Source organism: Argopecten irradians, chromosome 8, assembly GCF_041381155.1.
Source record: "Argopecten irradians isolate NY chromosome 8, Ai_NY, whole genome shotgun sequence".
NCBI classification, from domain to species: domain Eukaryota; kingdom Metazoa; phylum Mollusca; class Bivalvia; order Pectinida; family Pectinidae; genus Argopecten; species Argopecten irradians.
Window position 1 is genome coordinate 21237765 of NC_091141.1, and position 19953 is coordinate 21257717.

The 19953-nt window shown below is 37.1% G+C and overlaps 1 protein-coding gene across 13 annotated transcripts in view; it reads left to right on the forward strand.

The window, feature by feature from the left end:
- Positions 1–19953, forward strand: part of LOC138329652 (myoneurin-like) — an 81215-nt gene that overhangs the window by 45783 nt on the left and 15479 nt on the right. Inside the window, exons 5-6 of one of the 13 annotated variants that reach the window (XM_069276865.1) lie at positions 5207–5621; positions 10377–10548. The exons of 2 other annotated variants lie outside the window; for them this stretch is intronic. In XM_069276865.1, the coding sequence (XP_069132966.1) occupies positions 5207–5621; positions 10377–10440 (479 nt within the window). In that variant the 3' untranslated portion in view covers positions 10441–10548. 10 more of the 13 variants (XM_069276875.1, XM_069276884.1, XM_069276877.1 and 7 more) reach the window with 10 other exon arrangements.

Genomic DNA, 19953 nt, shown 5'->3' on the forward strand with positions numbered 1-19953 from the left:
CTCTAGTTTTGCAGTTCATGGATTATTCGTCAACAGCACGCCATTTTCAACATGGAACTTGTTATAAAACTTTTAAAACCCCGTACTAACCAAAATATGTTGTGGTATGCTTTGATATTTACCTGCCGTCCTATACTTGAAAGTAGAACATTTTTGTTTCAGAAATAATTGTAGTTTGTATAACGCTGTGGGATTTAGATAAATTCCAGTACTAAACAGTTGTACAAACCTGTACTGATTCTATTTTCTGAACTTTTGCAGGCCCACATTGGCGCCTGGGCTGGCCTGAAAGTATGCCCTTACCCAGGGAACACCAGATGCTACCTGGGTTTGCTGGGGCGTTTCCGACAATGGCGGGGTTATCGGGTTTCGCACCAAAGATGCCTGTTGACATGGTTGGGCTGAGAACAGAGCACATACCCATACGTGTGGAAGACAATAAGAAAGTGCGTTGTGCTCTTTGTCAGGCCAATAATCGCACGACCCAGGCCGGATGGGCAATATTCAGCAAATACCGGTGTGCTAAATGCCATACCTCATTGTGCATTGTCACGCCCCGCAGTAAAAAGATGCGGAATTGTTTTGACGTCTATCATGATCAGATGTTTGGATTGGACCCCAACAGGAGCGGGACTACCTGTTCTTATGGTGTTCTAGGGGACTAATCGTAGACCCTTATGCGCCTATACAGTCATGGTATGGATTTAGTGCTACGATAAAGAGCGATACAGACTAAAGACTTGTACTTTTGTGTCGTAGGACCAATCCTAGACCCTTATGTGCCTATACAGTCAAGTTATGGATTTAGTACGATGATAAAGAGCGATACAGACTAAAGACTTGTACCTTTATGTCGTGATTTCTTAATTTAAAGACTCCCGAACTCCTCTTGATCACAAACACGTTCCAAATTATCACTTTGGAAACAATAGGTGGTTCTGGATATAACTGTAAATGGTACAAGTGTAATCCCCAGTCCTCACAGGCATAGATCATTCTCTCAGAATTACTCTTGATGATTTAGTTTGGCAGATTTTACATTACAGTCAACCATTAGGGCTGGGTACAAATTACACGAAAACCTAACATGTGGTTTGACTGTCAAACACCTTTAGTAGTACGGTTTATAGATGTCGTCTAAATACAAATACAAATAAACAAAAACATTGATCTGCATCAGTAAGACGAACTTAAGAGTTTACACTCAACACTAATATTTTCACGCAGAACACTCACTTACGCAATATACTGACGAACTGCATCTGTTTCAAACCTAGAAATGACCATTCTTTGTTTGGGAAATCGAGAGTGGAGCGGATGCATCTTGTCTGTGTTGATTATTCATGTCATCCCTTTTACTGTCTTTATAACGTTGTTTAAGGTTCTTGCGACCTTATCGTCCCCCGTAGAGCATGCTAGTATGTGATATGTGTACAGGTGACGGATGTACTGACCGGCCATCTTTTTCCCGTTTCAGACTTCAGGGACCCTGCCTATCTAAACCTTTTGCAATATCATGGCAGTCTGACCACACAGCACCGACCAATCCGCAACGAGGGCTACAAGTACAAATGTTGTGTCCTCTGTCAGATGAACAAGGTCAAAACCAGGTCGGGATGGCGTGTCTATACTCACTTCAAGTGTGAGCGCTGTAACGTGCCGCTTTGTGTTAGGGAAAGGAACTGTTTCCTAGAATATCATAACATGTTATACAGTGATAAGAAGCAAAGTGAACCTCCGGTCCCCATTCCTCTGCCTCCGTGGAATTGATACTTTTTTTGTGTAACGTAGTATTTGGTAAAATAATTTGAAGTAAGAGACGGTGTATATTTATAATTTTAGTGAACAATTTAGTACATGAAATACGTTTTACGTGAAAGTGACAATCCAGGTATACTACTTATACTACACTTCTGTGGTTTGCTGTAGTAGGTTAGTGATAGCTTGCTGTTTTACTCCATTTGTCATGAACTAACATTTCCAGTTGAGAATGTTTTCCGTGAAAATGGAAGACAAAACAAGAGCAAATGCGGCAAATGACCAATTCAAGATAACAGAATTATTCCAAGATTGCCTTCTGTCGACTAAATCATGAGATGGCATTCGTGGGCATGATGGAAATAGGAGATGATTGAACTTGTGTATACAGATTGTGAATTTATAATATTCTGATGATGTTTATTCGTTTCCTTTCCCTGCTTTCCTGTACATATATATTTTACCGCTGATATTCAGCACCTCTACACTCATCTACCCACAAATCTTCAAAACCAATCTCCTTTGGTCTTTTCCTTGATGAAGATTGGTGTCTGAGCTTAGATACTAATACTTGCTATACATGTGCTGTCATCTATGGATCATCTCTGCAAGGGGAGTGTGTATCTGAAATAGTGCAATGGTTGATTTTATGTATATGGTATTAAACACAACACACGGTAGCATCACAGTATAGTGTCACTACGGATGTTGAGAATAGTGCGTTGTAGCGTTATACAGTGTATACGTGAGTTCAGTACCACAATATTAGACAGACTTTCAGAATTCATACGTACGCCACATATACCACTTCATAAACACACAAACACATATATTTATATATATCGTTTATAGACGAGTTCGTGAACTGTCGGTAGGACGCGAATGAAAAAATTACCGGACTAACGAAAATAGTAAACATAGTATAGTAGACATATTTTAATGTTTTCCAAAAACGAGTAACAAAGTAAACTGTGCTTGTTTATTTTCAGACGCAGACTGGCTTGGCAGGCCTGGCGTGGAAATAGAGAGCATATCGTGTCACAGACCTGTCAAAATAATGTCTAACAAAATACGTCTCTGTGTTCACTGTCGTCAGAATAAAACCAAAACCAAGTCTGGGTGGAAGGTGTATACCTCGTACATGTGTGACACGTGTCACCTACCTCTGTGCACCAGCAGAGAACGAGACTGCTTTAATCTCTATCATAATGCCCTCCTACTGCAGTCTTCTGCAAACAAACAGCACATGGATCCAAATCGTCAAGATCCAAACTATGAGGATCCACAATATCAGAACCCGAATTTTCGGGCTCCAAATTATATAGACCAGAACTATCAAGATCCGGGCTATCGCGATCCGACTTATCAGCATCCAGAAAGCCAGGACACCAAATATCTGAACTACTAGCCTCTTGTAGCGAGCAGTTTTAGTTTTATCGTCATCCAAGATACCTGTACAAAGCTGTCACATGAGCAGACCTTGAAGTATCATTGTTTTCCTGATATTTAGGCAGTGACAGAATCTGGTACTTAACCTCCAGTTATATATAGGCAGGGATAGGCAGTGGCAGAATCTGGTATCTAACCTCCGGCTATATATAGGCAGTGACAGAATCTGGTACCTAACCTCCGCCTATAGGCAGTGGCAGAATCTGGTATCTAACCTCCGGCTATGCATAGGCAGTGATAGAATCTCGTACCTAACCACTGGTTATTTTCGTGTGCCAATATTTCGCGATATTATCTCTGTAAGGGTATATATAATTCATCTATCATCTCATGATTTCGCAGATCAAATTTTGGCGAACATTGCAATGTATCATAAACTTATGGAAATAACCTTCTGTACGGTACTTAATTCAAAATGATTAATGTAGTATTCGCAGAATAATTTCTGGATATGATATCATGACCCACGAACATCACATACAGGTAGTATTCTTATTTGACTAGGCTATAAAAGAATATTTAGATGGATGTGTGGGAGAAAGTCGCGATTTATTATTTAAAGTGGTTTTTGTGTTTTAAGTGGTGCAAATAGTAAAAGGATAGTGACACAAAATCTTGTTATTTTGCTAAAATACTTTAAGGTTTCGGAAATAACAAGCAGAGATAAATTCGAAATACAAGAAGTATCAAGTGTTGAATACTTAGTAGATTTGCTAAGTTTGATATGAAGACGATTTAAATTACAAAGAGGACAATCGATATGTAGCGTAGGTACGAAGCAAGAGAGATAACTCTTTGATTTACATATACGTGTAGGTACCAAGGCATACACTGAAGTGTGTTAATCTGGGAAGGACACTCGATACGTACCCTGTTACAATATCTTGTAATAACACGTGTGTGATTGGCATAACTTCAGACACATTAAGACAATGTCTTTTGTTCTGTTCACTGTTTTGTTTACAAGGAATCTTCTTTTTCTTAACAACTTGAAAATGCTCATTTTATATGTTGATCACTGCTGCAGAAATTTTCATTTTTTTTATTACATTCTTAATTATTATCTCACATTTTAGCGTGTCTGTATGAAAATGACCATTGGTGTTCATTATAAATGATTTGCTAGTTTACGTTCAGATAGAAACATTTTGATTTACGTACATTCAGATACACACTGTAAAAGCTAATCACTGAAACAGACAACTTGGTAACAAAGTGGATAACTGATTGATCCACTTTTCTGTGTACATATATTATTCACAAAATCATTTAACACCTTGTTGGTATGCTTCATTATTGTTACTATCCGACTGAATGCGACTTTTATTTCTGATTTCCATTCAGTGTTAAATAAAAGAATTTGTATGATATCAGTTTGTGTTGATTCTCTACGATCTGTAGACTTCCTATACTTGGTAGGATTGTACATACGTTGTGGTTAAAATCAGATTTGTAATAAAGGTGTTGAATTTAACGAAAGTGTAGTCTTTTTTTGGTGACTTTGTCGGAAAAGAAGAAAACTATTTTACTGGTAGCCTTCCTGCCTAGATGATATGTCGCAGTATCCGTGAACGTGAATGGCGCGTGTGAGAAATAGTGTTTGAGTTATCCATCACGGAGGATTGGGATCAAACGAAAGTTTTACGATAGTCAATTACAATAAAGGAAGCATTATTCACTAATCATGTTGTTCGCTGACGTTGATATTAAATATGGGCATACTAAGGGTTAGATACAAAGTACGTATAACTTTTTGCATTTCTATCTTACCTTGTTTGACAAAGGCTGCAATTATATTGAAAGGAAGACTTCTTATGTTGAATGTCATCGTTCGTCAACCAATGCTATTGCATTGCCTTCAAGAGCTTCGTGAGCATATGAGTTCCCAGAAATTATTGTTTAGAATGAGAAGATGATTTAACTCGAGGAAGATTGTCATTACCAAATCTTTTTCTGACAGTTAGCAGGCTTCTAATATTTCTTCTTTGTCTGTTTTCAGACGCTGACCAACCTTATAACCTTGACCTTCACAGATATAGGCAGACGGTAGTGGGTAGTGTAGATAGCAGACACCACGCGGGTCAGGGTCATGCAAGAATGACCTCAGACCACTGGAGCGATATGCTTCCCCATCCAGTTGGTGTACCAAGACTACATTCGGAAGTTAAACAGTCAGGTGCTGGTGCACAATTCCCTTATTCCGTTCAGACTTCTATGTTCTTTCCCGATGACAATGCTGCTGTAGATCGGAGGCCATCGTTTTCTGACCCCGCTAGTTTAGGCCAGGGACAATACGCGGATGGGTCCCAGTCATCTCTCTATATTGGCGGTCATAGACTGGTACGGAACACTGGTACTAAGTACAAACCGTGTGTTCTATGTCAGCTGAAGAAAGTCCGCACCAAATCCGGCTGGTACGTTAACACTTACTTTAAGTGTCTTGCCTGTGACGTTCCTCTCTGTAAGAGCCCTTTACGGGATTGCTTCCGACAGTATCACAACCACATAGACCTTATGAAACAGTGAGTTCGTGGTGGGCAAACCTTGTTATGAAATAGTCTCTGATGAAAACGGACCCAGAATATGCTAAGCCTTCTTGGAATTTGTGAATATTAAAGCAGGAACATTCTATAAGTACAACACTCGTTAGTAGAGAACATTGAAGGGGTGCGGGAAACTAGTTATACTTGGATTAAAATGTCGCTTTAAATGTTTGATTTGCTGACAAGCGTTTTCCCCATAAGATAGATAACACATAGGTAACCACTTCGACATAATAAAAAGGAATTGTAATGGATTGGTAGTGCTGTGCTCCGCACAGCAAAGGAGATCACACCTTGGTAAGACCAGGAGGCAAACGAGATCCTGGTCAACACTTCCAGGAATAGTAGCAATGGTGTGATGTATGGATTCATTTGCTATTCATGAAACTAGGTGGAAAGAGCATATTGTCTTGCCCGTATCCCTGAATTATGTTAAACATTAGTATATTTTTTATCAATAACTGCTCTCAATTTCGTTCTTAAGTTTATTGATCTACTCTGCTGAAATTAGAACAGATTTTTATTGAAATGCTGCATCATCTATTGGTGTACAAAATATTATGTAAATCACTAATAGTAACGTGATATAGGATATAATCTGGATTGTTAAATTTAATTAACTTCCAATAAACAGCCAGGGTCATGTAAGGACGGCCTTCCGTTTATGCGGAGTGTTGCGTGTATGAAGTCCGGGTGTTTTGGAAAATGCGGTATATTCGTGTTGTATCTTCTTTTATAGTGGAACTATTACCCTTATTATAGTGCTATATCACTGAAGCATGCCGCTGAAGACATCAAGCAACACCTCACCCGGTCACATTATACTGACAACGAGCGAACCAGTCGTCCCACTCCTTTTATGCTGAGCTTTAAGCAGGAGTAGAAACTACCACTTTTAAAGACTATGTTGTCAGGACCTTCCTCTTAGGGTGATGGCTGAATCATAAGCCAAAAGTAAGGTGGTGTCAAGAGAGACGTTGGATGAAGAAAATAAGGTAGAAAGAAAAAAGATTATATCCTAAATTTAGTCGCATTTTACGATCATGCAATATTGGCAGTAGGTTCAATTATTACGCCCTACCTGCAGAGCTCCCAAACACATTGCGGAAACATCATCCCTTTGTTTTGACCTTCAATATTATTCATGTGATTGACAGGGAACAGATAGTATGATAGTTTCTGTTGATATTGTGTTTGGAAATTAGTTTCTTATCAATACAAAGTTCGTTCTTAAACTAGTTGGATTTTAATTTAACGTAATGTTCAGCGTTCATTCCAAATAAAATGTTTATTAGATAAAGTTACTTCTGTGTTTATTTATCATTAATCGTAGAAGTGTGCTAAAAGACATTTATTAAAAAAAACTGCGTTGTACACACCCAAGATAAAAATAAACACTCAGGGTATACGTAGCTACCCATTACACACGATTATATCGTGATGACACAATAATATCGTAATGACAAACGATAATGTCGTGATTACATACAATGATGTGATAACACGGTAATGTAGATTAAATTACGGGATACTGTACTGTAAAGTGTTCGTCCCTATACTCGAACTATTGGGTTTAATGTAACTATTGCAATGGAATTTTTTTCTTTCCTGTGATTCAGGAAATTTCGAAACTTCTCAAGAATAAAAGAAATTATTCACAATGATTAGGATCTCGACTATCTTACGCGTATCCCTTTAGAACCCTGACACTAGTCGGATGTTAACCGTCTAACTATGGAACAAATTAGCCATACATATTTTAGCCATGATAATAATTGTCTCCCACATACAATCCCCGCAATATTTCTGAAGTTTTATTTCTAATCGTCCTCAGAAGGCGTTCAACGGGGACACGCATCTTATTAGCGGTCTGTATATTAGTAACTACTGTCTTCATCTGCAGTTGAGCAAGACCACACGCCTAAGCTAATAAGTACAATATGAAGTGTAAGCATACGGTGATTTCACATATCCACGAGTCGTTATTGAAAATATTACTAATTTACAATACATTAATGGGTAGCTACATTAGTTCTTGTATCGTGTGTAAATCTAAGTTGAAACCGACGAAAGTCTGTACATGTCCGGTGTCGCTCCCCTACATAGAATTATAAATGATGTACTCGATGAATAATGCACGAGGTACGTAGAATAGACACCAATATCGCTGATATTATGGACATCTATTTACACGCATTTTATGCCCAGGTTATAATTTAAGAATGTAATAGCAGGGGATATTGTTCTAGGAATCTTGTTTATATTGCTCATGATCGGAATATTTAGTGAAATTCATCACTGTTTTCGATTTCCGGTCTTTGCTGCGTCAAAATAAAAAGTTATAAGATATGTATTACCCGAATTTAATCAAGACCTCATACACTTTTCTGTTTTAATTTTGATAAGTGAAAAATTCAATGATTCAGTTATTATTTTAACCTTGAGGGCTGGACGTTTTCTATATTAGGCTAATGGTTAAGTTTTTTCTCCGTTTTTCCCCCACGAACTCAATGATTCGGTCACTTAATGTGAATAATTGTTTTAATTAGAGGTCGTTATACAAAAATATATTATAATTCTGATAAAAGTTCATTGATTAATCATCAAAGTTATGATATAAGTATATATTTTTGTTTCTATAATTTTATGATGCCCACTATTCAAATCGATTTCGAAGGATTTTTTTTTTTTTTTTTTTAAATTTTGAATTGAGATTCAATCTACAATTTTACAGTTTGGTACGTGGTAAACGGATTAATCGGTACCGATAGGTAAATTAGGGTTCAAATTGATAAGAGGTTCAATAGGTAAATTAGGGTCCAAGTTGATACATGTAGGAGGTTGAATAGATAAATTAGGGTTCAAGTTGATAAGATGTTTGATAGGTAAATGTCAGTGACTCAATAAGTACATATGTTTATAATTATGATAAAAGATCAATGACCCAGAAGTCGTGTTAAACGATGAAAATAACAACTATCCCTTTTGTCTGGGAAGAGAAGACAGATATGCTTATATAAACGATTGAGAGAGATTGAGAAATAATAAATGCGATAATATTATCTAAAAGACGCTCCACCGCCGACAGCATAAATGATATTCATTATTTGAACAATAATTGGTGTTAAATCGTGTATATATATATATATAACACAAAAAATAATATAAAATAATTTATTTTGCCTTTGATGAATGGGCAATCAGTACTTCATTCCATATAGAATTAAGTGCCACGGATTTTTTTCGGGATGCAATTAATTATTTTTTGTATTTTTAACTTAAAATTAGTGGTTATGGTGTTAGGTAAGTAAGTTTTGTAACTGAAGAAAAATACTTAATCGTCTGCTCCTGTTTTTGATAGTGAAAAAATACCATTTGTCAGCGGCGGAGCATCTTTAAGATGCTAGAGAAACAACACGTGTAAAAAGGCGTGTAAGTGTTGACAAACACTTTCTTAATGACCGTGTGGTGATCCTTTATAAGTACGTATGCCATTTTACCTCTCTAGGTATCTGCACACATACATTCACTTTGATCGCTATACCAATTCAAGTTATTTATGGATTACATCGTAGTTTGCTTATCCGTTTGATGATTGAATCTTTTGGTTTCTCTTTTATGGAAAGATAGAGTTGATCGGCTGAAATTGAAGTCTGAATGTGTTTTATTAAAAGTTTAAAGGATTTATTTTATTTTATAAACTATTACGTACACATTTTTGAGACCAATATGTTATTCGTGTTATTCATAGTCACGGTCACAACGAACGTCAGCGAATATTTTTGATTTCGCAAGCATATCTTTCCTTTGTTAAAAATATAATGAGGTTTGGGAGCCTGTGGTATGTTCATTGTGAGTTGCCTGCTTTGTAATCTTAAATTAGTTGGAATTAATTTCTGTTTTTTCTTGTGACCATGTGCTGTTGGTACGGTTTTCCATGTGAACGAGTTTATTCTGAATAGAGTATATTTAATACTAGGTGCTGACAGTTTATAAGAATTGTCTGGCTTTAGATTCCCGCCGAAAAATGACTGAATATTTATATGTGTTGGTTGGGTTTACCTTGCCGCCGAGAGATATCTAAATGTTTATTAGTGCTGGTTGTCTTTGCTTTCTCGCCGAGAGATATCTAAATTGTTATTGGTGCTGGTTGTCTTTGCTTTCTCGCCGAGAGATATCTAAATGTTTAAAAGTATTGGTTGTCTTTGCTTTCTCGCCGAGAGATATCTAAATGTTTATAAGTGCTGATTGTCTTTGCTTTCTCGCCGAGAGATATCTAAATGTTTAAAAGTATTGGTTGTCCTTGCTTTCTCGCCGAGAGATATCTAAATGTTTAAAAGTATTGGTTGTCCTTGCTTTCTCGCCGAGAGATATCTAAATTTTTATGGTTGTATTTGCCTTGTCGCCGAGAGATAACTGAATTCATATGTGCTGGTTGTCTTTGGTTTCTCGCCGAGAGATATCTAAATATTTCTAAGTGTTTGTTGTCTTTGTCTTGTCGCCGAGAGATGTCTTAATATTTATAAGTGCTGGTTGTCCTTGCCCTATCGCCAAGAGATATCTAAATATTTATGGTTGTCTTTGCCTTGCCGCCGAGAGATAACTGAATGTTTGTTTGTGTTTCAGGCGTTGCAGCCTGGGCCCAGCTCGGCGACAAGGTGCACTATGTGGTGAAGGGGACGAAGTATAAACGTTGTACTTACTGTCAGATACACGGGGTAAAAACGAAATCAGGGTGGTATTCGTACACATTCTACAAGTGTGCTCAGTGTGATGTCCACCTTTGTTGTGGCAAGCGGTCCTGCTTTACTGACTTCCATAACGCACAGCATCCACAACTCCTCGATACACGGAGATTCGGGTCTGGCCAAGGTCCGTTAAACTTTCCGCAGCAGAACCAATAATTCCATTCTGATGACAAGTCTATATTATTTGGGACTCTGTATGTCGTGCATCAGAAGAAAATGTGAACATTGTTATATGGATATATAACTTGCAAAAGATTCTCTAAACATTTTCCTGTAATCAACAATTAACAATGTATAAAAAAACACTTTTTTTTGTTGAAACGATCATTGCTTTGGTTAAAAAGTTTTAGATGCGGTACATAAAGTCAACATATCTTATTACAAATCTTCTAAACACATCCCCTTCATGATGTAGGCATATATAGCTCGAATCTACCTTCTAAACCTTTTTCTTGTGAATACCTCGAACCTCTCCCATGCAACATGTTTTACATGAAAATATTATTCGCCTTCCCCAGTAATTTCATTAGCTGTAATTCTCATTATAATGATTGGTGTATATATTGTCTCACCAGATTTTGATCACACAAGGACTGTTGATTGTGATTTTCTCAGCATATGCTTTCTAAAACTTAATAATGGCCATTATGCTCTTCAGTTAATATTGATGGATGTAAGTGAATGTTCTCAACAACTTCCAAGTGACACTTGTATATACATGTAATTACATTAGGTTTGTGATTTTCACTTTATCTTCTAGATATTTCGATTGAGATGAAGTCATAGCTTTTGAAAATTCTTTAAAAAACATTCTATATAATATGATCAGTTATATCATTCGGTTTCTCTTGTTGAGGAGGTGTTTTTTCAACCATGGCACAAAGGAAGCCCTTGGTTCCTCTAGTAGGAAATGAGAATTACATACCATGACTCAGAGAATCACCACTCCTTCAAAGCTTATTCAATCGTTATGGCCATTGGGTACGTAACAGTTCATTTTCAATCTTACAAATGATGTGTTTTGTATTGATTGAATATTTGAAGAAAAGAAAGCTTCAATTTTATTTTCATTAACGGTAGTGTCAGTTGTGTGTATGCTGAATAAGACTGGTATCCAGTGATGAGTTATATAGCATGGCTTTATAAGACATTAAGGTCGTCCTTATTTACAATTAAACTGCTGCTGTTTGTCATTGAAAGATCGACAATTTCTGCAGAGAAAGAATGATATAATTTATATATCAATTATATTTTAAGTTTTGTATATATAAATTATATTTTTGTAGACAATGTCTCCTTGTTGTTTTCAAAGTAACAACGAATATAATATATATCTACATTATGAATTATTCATAAAAGGAAAGAAAATTAACATAGATGTGTTTGGAAGCCTTTTGAAGTGATTTTGTCAGTAATTGCTGCTGTTCTGTGTATTGGGTTGAATAAAGATCTGAACTAGTTGTCTATTCTATGTTGTATATTCTGTCATCAGTGCAAGTCTTTAATTGCTAATCCTAGTAAGTTTCTTTTTCATTACAGCTTCCTTCATCATTCATAAGTTTGGGATTTTTATCTGAATACACGTACTTTGTACGAGAGTTTTGAGTAAATACATATATTGAAGGAGAAAAGGGAATGATTTTTCTTCCCCATCTGACAGATATATCTGCACTTCCGGTGAGGGAAAGATTTCTCTGTCTTACCCGGGGCAAGACTTCCTGCACGCGTAAAACATATTCACGTGCTAGCCCGAAAGTTGTAAAATTTAAAGTTTTATTTCAGTTTATCTTTTATCAACATCCACTGTATTACAACACACAAGCGTGTGATAACCAAACACCCGAGTTTACTTGTGCACTCTTATTTGCCGTGGATTTTGGTTGATGATCTGCCTGTTTAATGTCGCTGTGCCAGACACCAATATCTCGACAAACTTACGGACTACCTATGATAACTGAAGCTGTTTTTTGTGCTTGCAGGACTGCCTGGCATATTTCCCACCTTCAGCGGTGCCCTTGGAGTTCAACCGGCCACCAGTCAGTTACCAGCCAGTCTGTTCTCCTCATATCTCCAAACTTCACTGTCTAATCTCTCACAGCCGCCCTTCATGGCCCGACCAGCCAATATGCCTCTCCGTCTTCCAACTGGAGTTGACTTTCCGAAACAGTTTCCGCAAGCAGGAAAGGATGTTGTCGGGAACAGTGAACACAAGATAGTACGAAACACAGGCACGAAGTACAAGACGTGTGTGTTCTGCCAGATGAAGGGAGTAAAAACCAAATCGGGCTGGTATTCTTATACCTACCACAAATGTGAGGCATGCGACGTGTCCCTGTGTAAGGGAAAAAGAAACTGTTTTGAGGAATATCACCGAGCCATTGGAATAAACTTAGACTGGTTCCAATAAGTGATCTTTTGTAAGGGAAACATAAACTGTTTTGAGGAGCATCTCTGAACTATTGGGCAAAACTGGCACCAGAATAATAGGGACAGTAAAGCAATGACGTCATCCATGAAGGGACTCGGATTGACTGTGGTATCATCGTATATTTGGATAGTAGATCCCAATACGGACTACCATACTTAGAAAACTAGAACCAATGAACAGGAATCCATCAGAGTTACAAATATATTCTTTCTTGATAAAGGGATGATAGGTTGACTAGGGTATCATCATACCATGCAGACTAGGGTATCATCATACCATGCAGATCAACCTGTACCTATTCTTAAAGAGTCGCGTTTTTGAATCACTAAAATGGCCTCGTGGCATTTAGATCGGTAACAGAGGCGACAATATTACCATATTGGTTTCTTAAACCGAAGATATTAATACATCGCATTTTAAACAAGAAAAACGGAGCTTCTTAATTGAATGTCTATCGAATGCTAGCTAGTTTTGCAGACTGTTGATGTACAGAAATGAGTCTGTGTCTAACAAACATAAGACTTGCAACTTTGTCACAACACCACATCACAAGTATTACGTAGTATCACATATTTGTAATCATTATTTTTAAAAAGAATTTAATGTTAATATAACGTCCTGTGGAAGAATATCATTCTCGAGTAACAAGTGATTCTTCAAATGTGATCTTAGTTTCGATATACCACAAAGTGTTTTGTGTGTTCTTCATTCTTTGCTTATTTTGGTCGATTTTACTTGTGATGACTCTGCGTATGACAGCAGGACATATTCGTAGCTGTATCAGTTTATTCTGACATGTGAAATGTTTTAATCATCAATAAAAGCAAATGTTTAAAGATTGTCGTGTTATTGCTTAACTATTTGTACTAGATGCTAACTTTTACCTCGATATAGATTTCACTAGTAATGACTTTCAGTAATACTTAACTTTACTAATATGACAGTACAACACATTACATTGGCATGTCTATACACGTACAGTACAACACTTGACATTGGCATATCTATACACGTATATTAAAGCATTAAGTGTCGTTTGGTTAGCAATTTTGTAAGCATTAGATGTAGTTATTTAGGGGGGGGGGGGTTGATCTGTAATGAAAGGTGGTCTTTGACGGAGCCTTGCTAAGATTTGAAATGTCGAGAAATTTGGATGGGTTTATGTGAGTGCTTTGATGAAGCCATGGTCAGATGTTAAAGACGCTGGATACGTAGTGACGATGTTGTTATACTAAGTGGCTGCATCTGGTGATGGCTTACACTTCTTTAGTTGGTATGCAGATAATGTAACTGTTAGAGGGTTTTTGCTTTCTATAGGTTTATGCAATTCTGAAATATGGGATTGCGCTTATCAAGTTGATTTGATTGAACAACATATTTAAAGTGAATGTTAATTCCACATATAATTGATGTAAAGGTTGTGTGGATAATCCTGCCATTCGAAAATCAAGCCAATTATTTGCAAAATAAAATGGAACTGCATCAAGATTTTAAAAGACATTCTAGATTAGATCTCATTATGTATCGACTTAGTTTCGTAAAATGCTGCTAAGTAGAATTGTTTTGGATGTTTATGTTTTTAATCGTTTACTTGGCTGTGTAGCTGACGTGTCTCTAATTACCATATCGCTTTGTCCTTTCAGGCCCGGCACGGGCTGATCCTCACCGCGCCCTGGGTGTTAGCCGTGGTGATCCATTGGGCATTGTACTCACTGGCGGCTTAATGACGTCACAAATGGCCGACGTGTCGTCTGCTCACCACGCGATGTACCTCACTGATCGGAAAGACCTTATGTACCACAGACCAGTGACAGCTAAGGGATACAAAAAGCCATGCCTCTTCTGCCAGATCAACAACGTCAAGACTAAGTCAGGATGGTATACGTACACGTACTATAAGTGCGAGGCTTGTGACATCCCGCTATGCCAACCTCAGGGCAAACGGGACTGCTTCGTGCGCTACCACGAGTATTTGGCGGCCGGTCAGTGCAAGCCGGATTCAGAGACACCTTCGAAGCATTCGTCTGGATTCATGTAAAAGCAATATCTTTGATTTGTTGAAGAGATCATGGACATTTGATGTTTGGCTGCTAGATTTCGTTGGTGATGTCGTCTGAAATATGTGACAGTAATACAACTTGCTTAAGCAATAAATTTGACCCCAAGTCGCAACAACATTGTTAAAACTGTATTGACATTTAATGAAACCAACAATTGATATATTCCGGTCCAAAATAATTTAAATGACAATATATTAGATGTCACAATTTATCAGCATTTTCTATACATTTTGTAGCAGTAGTAGATTGCGATAGTAGATGTATGCGATTTGACTCGCTACATATGTGTATATATTGTTTTCAATGATAGTGAATATAGGTATAATATGTATTGGAATCGCCATGCTTTTGTCTATAGAGAAGTTACTCGGTTGTTGATAAGTATTTCTGGTTGTCAACTTTAAATAATTGTTACCTCCATTGTATGAACATTTAATTATGGACCCACTGATCTTTTGGTCTGAGGTAATGCTGATGACGATTTTTGTTTTCGGATAATTCAAGAGGTCAGTGTAATTGTATACCATACAACCGGTTAATTTTGCGAGTCAAAAGTTTCGCGAATTTAATTTGAAATCAGAAAAAAATACATATTCGCAAACTGACGACGAGGGTATTTATGATTCACCAACTGATCAATATGGCACGAACCAGTTTGTCACGATTACGGTAATGTCCTGCTATACCGCGAAAATAAGAGACTTGTGAGAATTACCGGCAATACGGTAAATGCGTGACTTTGTCCAGTTACTGTCACTTGGGTTATAGTTATGTGTTATCTTAATCAACTCGTTCATTGTCACAACATTTGAGTACACTTACTACACACAGTCGGTAGTTGACTGGAGTATCGCACCCACAAGGTCGGTAGTTGACTGGAGTATCACACCCTTTCCTTAATAAGGTCTAAGAAAAGGATAATAGCGAGTTTTGGTTTGTCACAGAAAAGGTGTAGTGGGAAGTTCAACTTAGATCAATATTAGATGTACTCATCACTCCTACTTGAATTTTGAAATTAACATATTCACCTCAAAAAGAATTTAGAGTATCGCACCCTTTCCTGAATAAGGTCTAAGAAAAGGATAGTTTGTCACAGAAAAGGTGTAGTGGGAAGTTCAACTTAGATCAATATTAGATGTACTCGTCACTCCTACTTCAATCTTGAAATTAACATATTCACCTCAAAAAGAATTTCATATTTAATGTAATGCCCATATGACTAACCTTTTAAGATGCTCCACCGCAGACAAATGACATTTTATCTCTATCAAAAGCAAAATTAAGTTACTTTATACCTTTACCACCATTGGACATTGTGAGCTTCTTATTTTAATTGAAGTTAAAATATTAAAAATGATTAATTGCGTCCGAAAAAAATCCACGACACTATTCCCTATATGGAATTAAGCACCTACTGCGCATGCATCAAAAGCAAAATAAATTATATTATGTGCATTTGTTTTGGTTAATTATATTATGTGCATTTGTTTTGGTTAATTAGACATATAGTCATAACTACTTAAAATTAAAATTGAGAGACAAAATTGAATGATTTATGACATTACTTTTAATTTAGAAACTCTTTAAAATTTCCGTTTTGATTATGTGATTTACGTGGTTTAAAGTAGCATTTATTTGATATGGAATTTCACTTAACTGGTCTTGAAGTGTATATTTTCGCAACTTGAACCTTAAATGACAAAATAATCGGCACTCGTTTTATAAAACCTCGTGAAATTAATTAACAGTTTTTAAACATCTCGAATGCATTATTCAGGTTTCTTTATTAGAATTGATGTGATTGATACAATATCCACACCGATTAGGATCAAATTACTGCTTGTTATTTCAAACCTTGATTGTTGTGTGTTAAAGCTCGAACTTGTTAAAATGCAGATAAACGAGGGAATCGATAATGCATTTACATAATACAAAGTTATAAGAGAATTTTATGTTTTTCGATTGATGGTTGTTATAAAGAAGTGCTAAATACGTATGCACGGGATACTTAGTAAATCAGTATCTGTACTGTCTTATATGTGAATAATAAAACAAGTAAATAAAATTAAAAAAATAGATTCTGACATTGAAAAAATGGATGAATCTTTTACATTAAATAAGTGAAACATTCGATTTGTTGAAATAGCAAACATGTGTAAGCCACAAATGTCACGTAAAATTGTAAAATATTTATAAATGTAAACATCTTACAAACTGAAGATTATTAAACCATTATCAAGGACCTCGAAACAATCCAAACTCGAAAACTCTTTTTATGTAGTGCGAGCGTAGTGTGTTTGATGTATAAAATCCAATACATGAAATAAAGGAAGTCAGATAGCTGCCCCGGTAAATCTTGATCACTATTTGATTGACACCAGCATTTTAAAAACAAATCATAAACATCATAATAGATTTTCTTATACGATTGATATGAAAAGAAATAAAAGGGTTTCATCGCAAACGTGATCAAATCATCTCAACAACTGGCTTGAAGCTGTTTTCTGGGAGGGGCTAAGGCTATTTGCCTTACACTGAAATTCCAATTATATACATGATGTGTGTCGTAGATTCTGTAGTTCTATGCAACTGTATAGTATAACAATTGTTCGTGCCACTACATGACATTATTGCCAGGTAGAAATAGGACGTCTGTGGTATAGATCATCTTTGTGTATTATGTAATGTGTTTATGTACAAACGTTGATTGTGTTGTGATGCAATAAATGATAGTATTCCATCAAAAAAGTGTCAGCATTGTACTATCATAAAAAACTGGGGGAAACAACCGAGAGATCCATTTATTGTGTGGTATTTTGTTTGTTTCTTGTTATGAGAAGGTACTTGTGTAAAAGGTGTGTTAAAGGCGTGTAAAGATAGAAGACGACTTTTTCGTCACTTTCTTTGAACACTGTGACATCGTCGTGGTCAGGTTGTTCCTTCCAAAATGCCACATCATATGTAATGTCCATCATTGTGGGTCATCGGTATCGTTGACGAGAGCTTAACACACGAAAAATGTTGTTATGTTCGGACTTTGAGAGTACATTGGAGGACATAAACTTGTCAGGCCTATCATTCAACCGTTATTCAAATGCACACATTTCTGTGGCAAAACACCAATGGGTTGAAAATATATTGTGTGACATAGATGATTTAATCGTATAGGAAAACCCATTCATTATGTTGCAAATCTTCTTTGACATAAACTTATTTCTCTTTGGCGCATTGAAATATAGCGAATAAGAAATGCACACTGTGTTTACCGTACACTAGTGTGTTGAGAACAAAAAAAGTGGTTAGTAATTTTATTATTTGATCCGAGTCAAACATGCAGCTAAGAAATACTGATTATGTACTGTTATTTTATCAAATGATATTCATAAAAAGCTATCATATTGAAATTTTTAAGGTGTAGCTAATGTCCAAATATGACTCTTAACACTTTCAAACACTGTGTTTACTAAGAAAGTCAGTCTAATTGGAACACGTACTAAAGTCATAGGTTTCTGTTCTGTTCTTGTTGAATAAAACGTAAAAATGCGGTAGCGTTGGTATTCTGGCAATGCCAGTTGTAGGATATACCGCAACATAGCATCAGAGAACAACAGTAGGCTTATCAGGATAGTGCAATCATGACTTTATCACACACATGCTTTGAGCTTGCTGAATGCAAAGCCGTTTCTTCATTCTCACTATCTGAATAATATAATGATGCAATGACGATTTTACTTAGATTGATTGATAGATTGCATTCTATTACAATAAAGTACGTATTGCCTGAAAAGAGTTAGCTTTGAAAGTGAACAGAATATTACATTTGCACTTCTGTTTTTGATTTACAGGTAGCGGTGTTCGCGGTCTGGAGAAGGTTGTCGAGCAATTACGCGGCCGACAGGACCAGACACATGGCTTAGATCTGAGTTATGTCCCCGGACGTTCCTTGCATCAACCAACCTTTCACGAGGCGTTTGATGCGAAAATCCACCGACCTGTTACCACGGCGGGTTATAGAAAGCCTTGTGTGTACTGTCAAATCAATAAGGTGAAGACAAAATCGGGATGGTATACGTATACTTACTTCAAGTGTGAGGCGTGTGACATACCATTGTGTAAGGGCAAGAGGGACTGCTTCACTCAGTACCACAACTACTTACAGTGGGGCGACCAGAAAGATGCAAAGTGAGCATGTGAATCTACTTACAGTGGGGCGACCAGAAAGATGCAAAGTAAGCATGTTAATCTACTTACAGTGGGGCGACCAGAAAGATGCAATGTGAGCATGTGAATCTTCTTACAGTGGGGCGACCAGAAAGATGCAAAGTGAGCATGTGAATCTACTTACAGTGGGGCGACCAGAAAGATGCAAAGTGAGCATGTGAATCTACTTACAGTGGGGCGACCAGAAAGATGCAAAGTGAGCATGTGAATCTACTTACAGTGGGGCGACCATGAAAGATGCAAAGTGAGCATGTGAATCTACTTACAGTGGGGCGACCAGAAAGATGCAAAGTGAGCATGTGAATCTTCTTACAGTGGGGCGACCAGAAAGATGCAAAGTGAGCATGTGAATCTACTTACAGTGGGGCGACCATAAAGATGCAAAGTGAGCATGTTAATCTACTTACAGTGGGGCGACCAGAAAGATGCAAAGTGAGCATGTGAATCTACTTACAGTGGGGCGACCAGAAAGATGCAAAGTGAGCATGTGAATCTACTTACAGTGGGGCGACCAGAAAGATGCAAAGTGAGCATGTAATCTACTTACAGTGGGGCGACCAGAAAGATGCAAAGTGAGCATGTAATCTACTTACAGTGGGGCGACCAGAAAGATGCAAAGTGAGCATGTAATCTACTTACAGTGGGCGACCAGAAAGATGCAAAGTGACATGTGATCTACTTACAGTGGGCGACCAAAAGATGCAAAGTGAGCATGTGAATCTACTTACAGTGGGCGACAGAAAGAT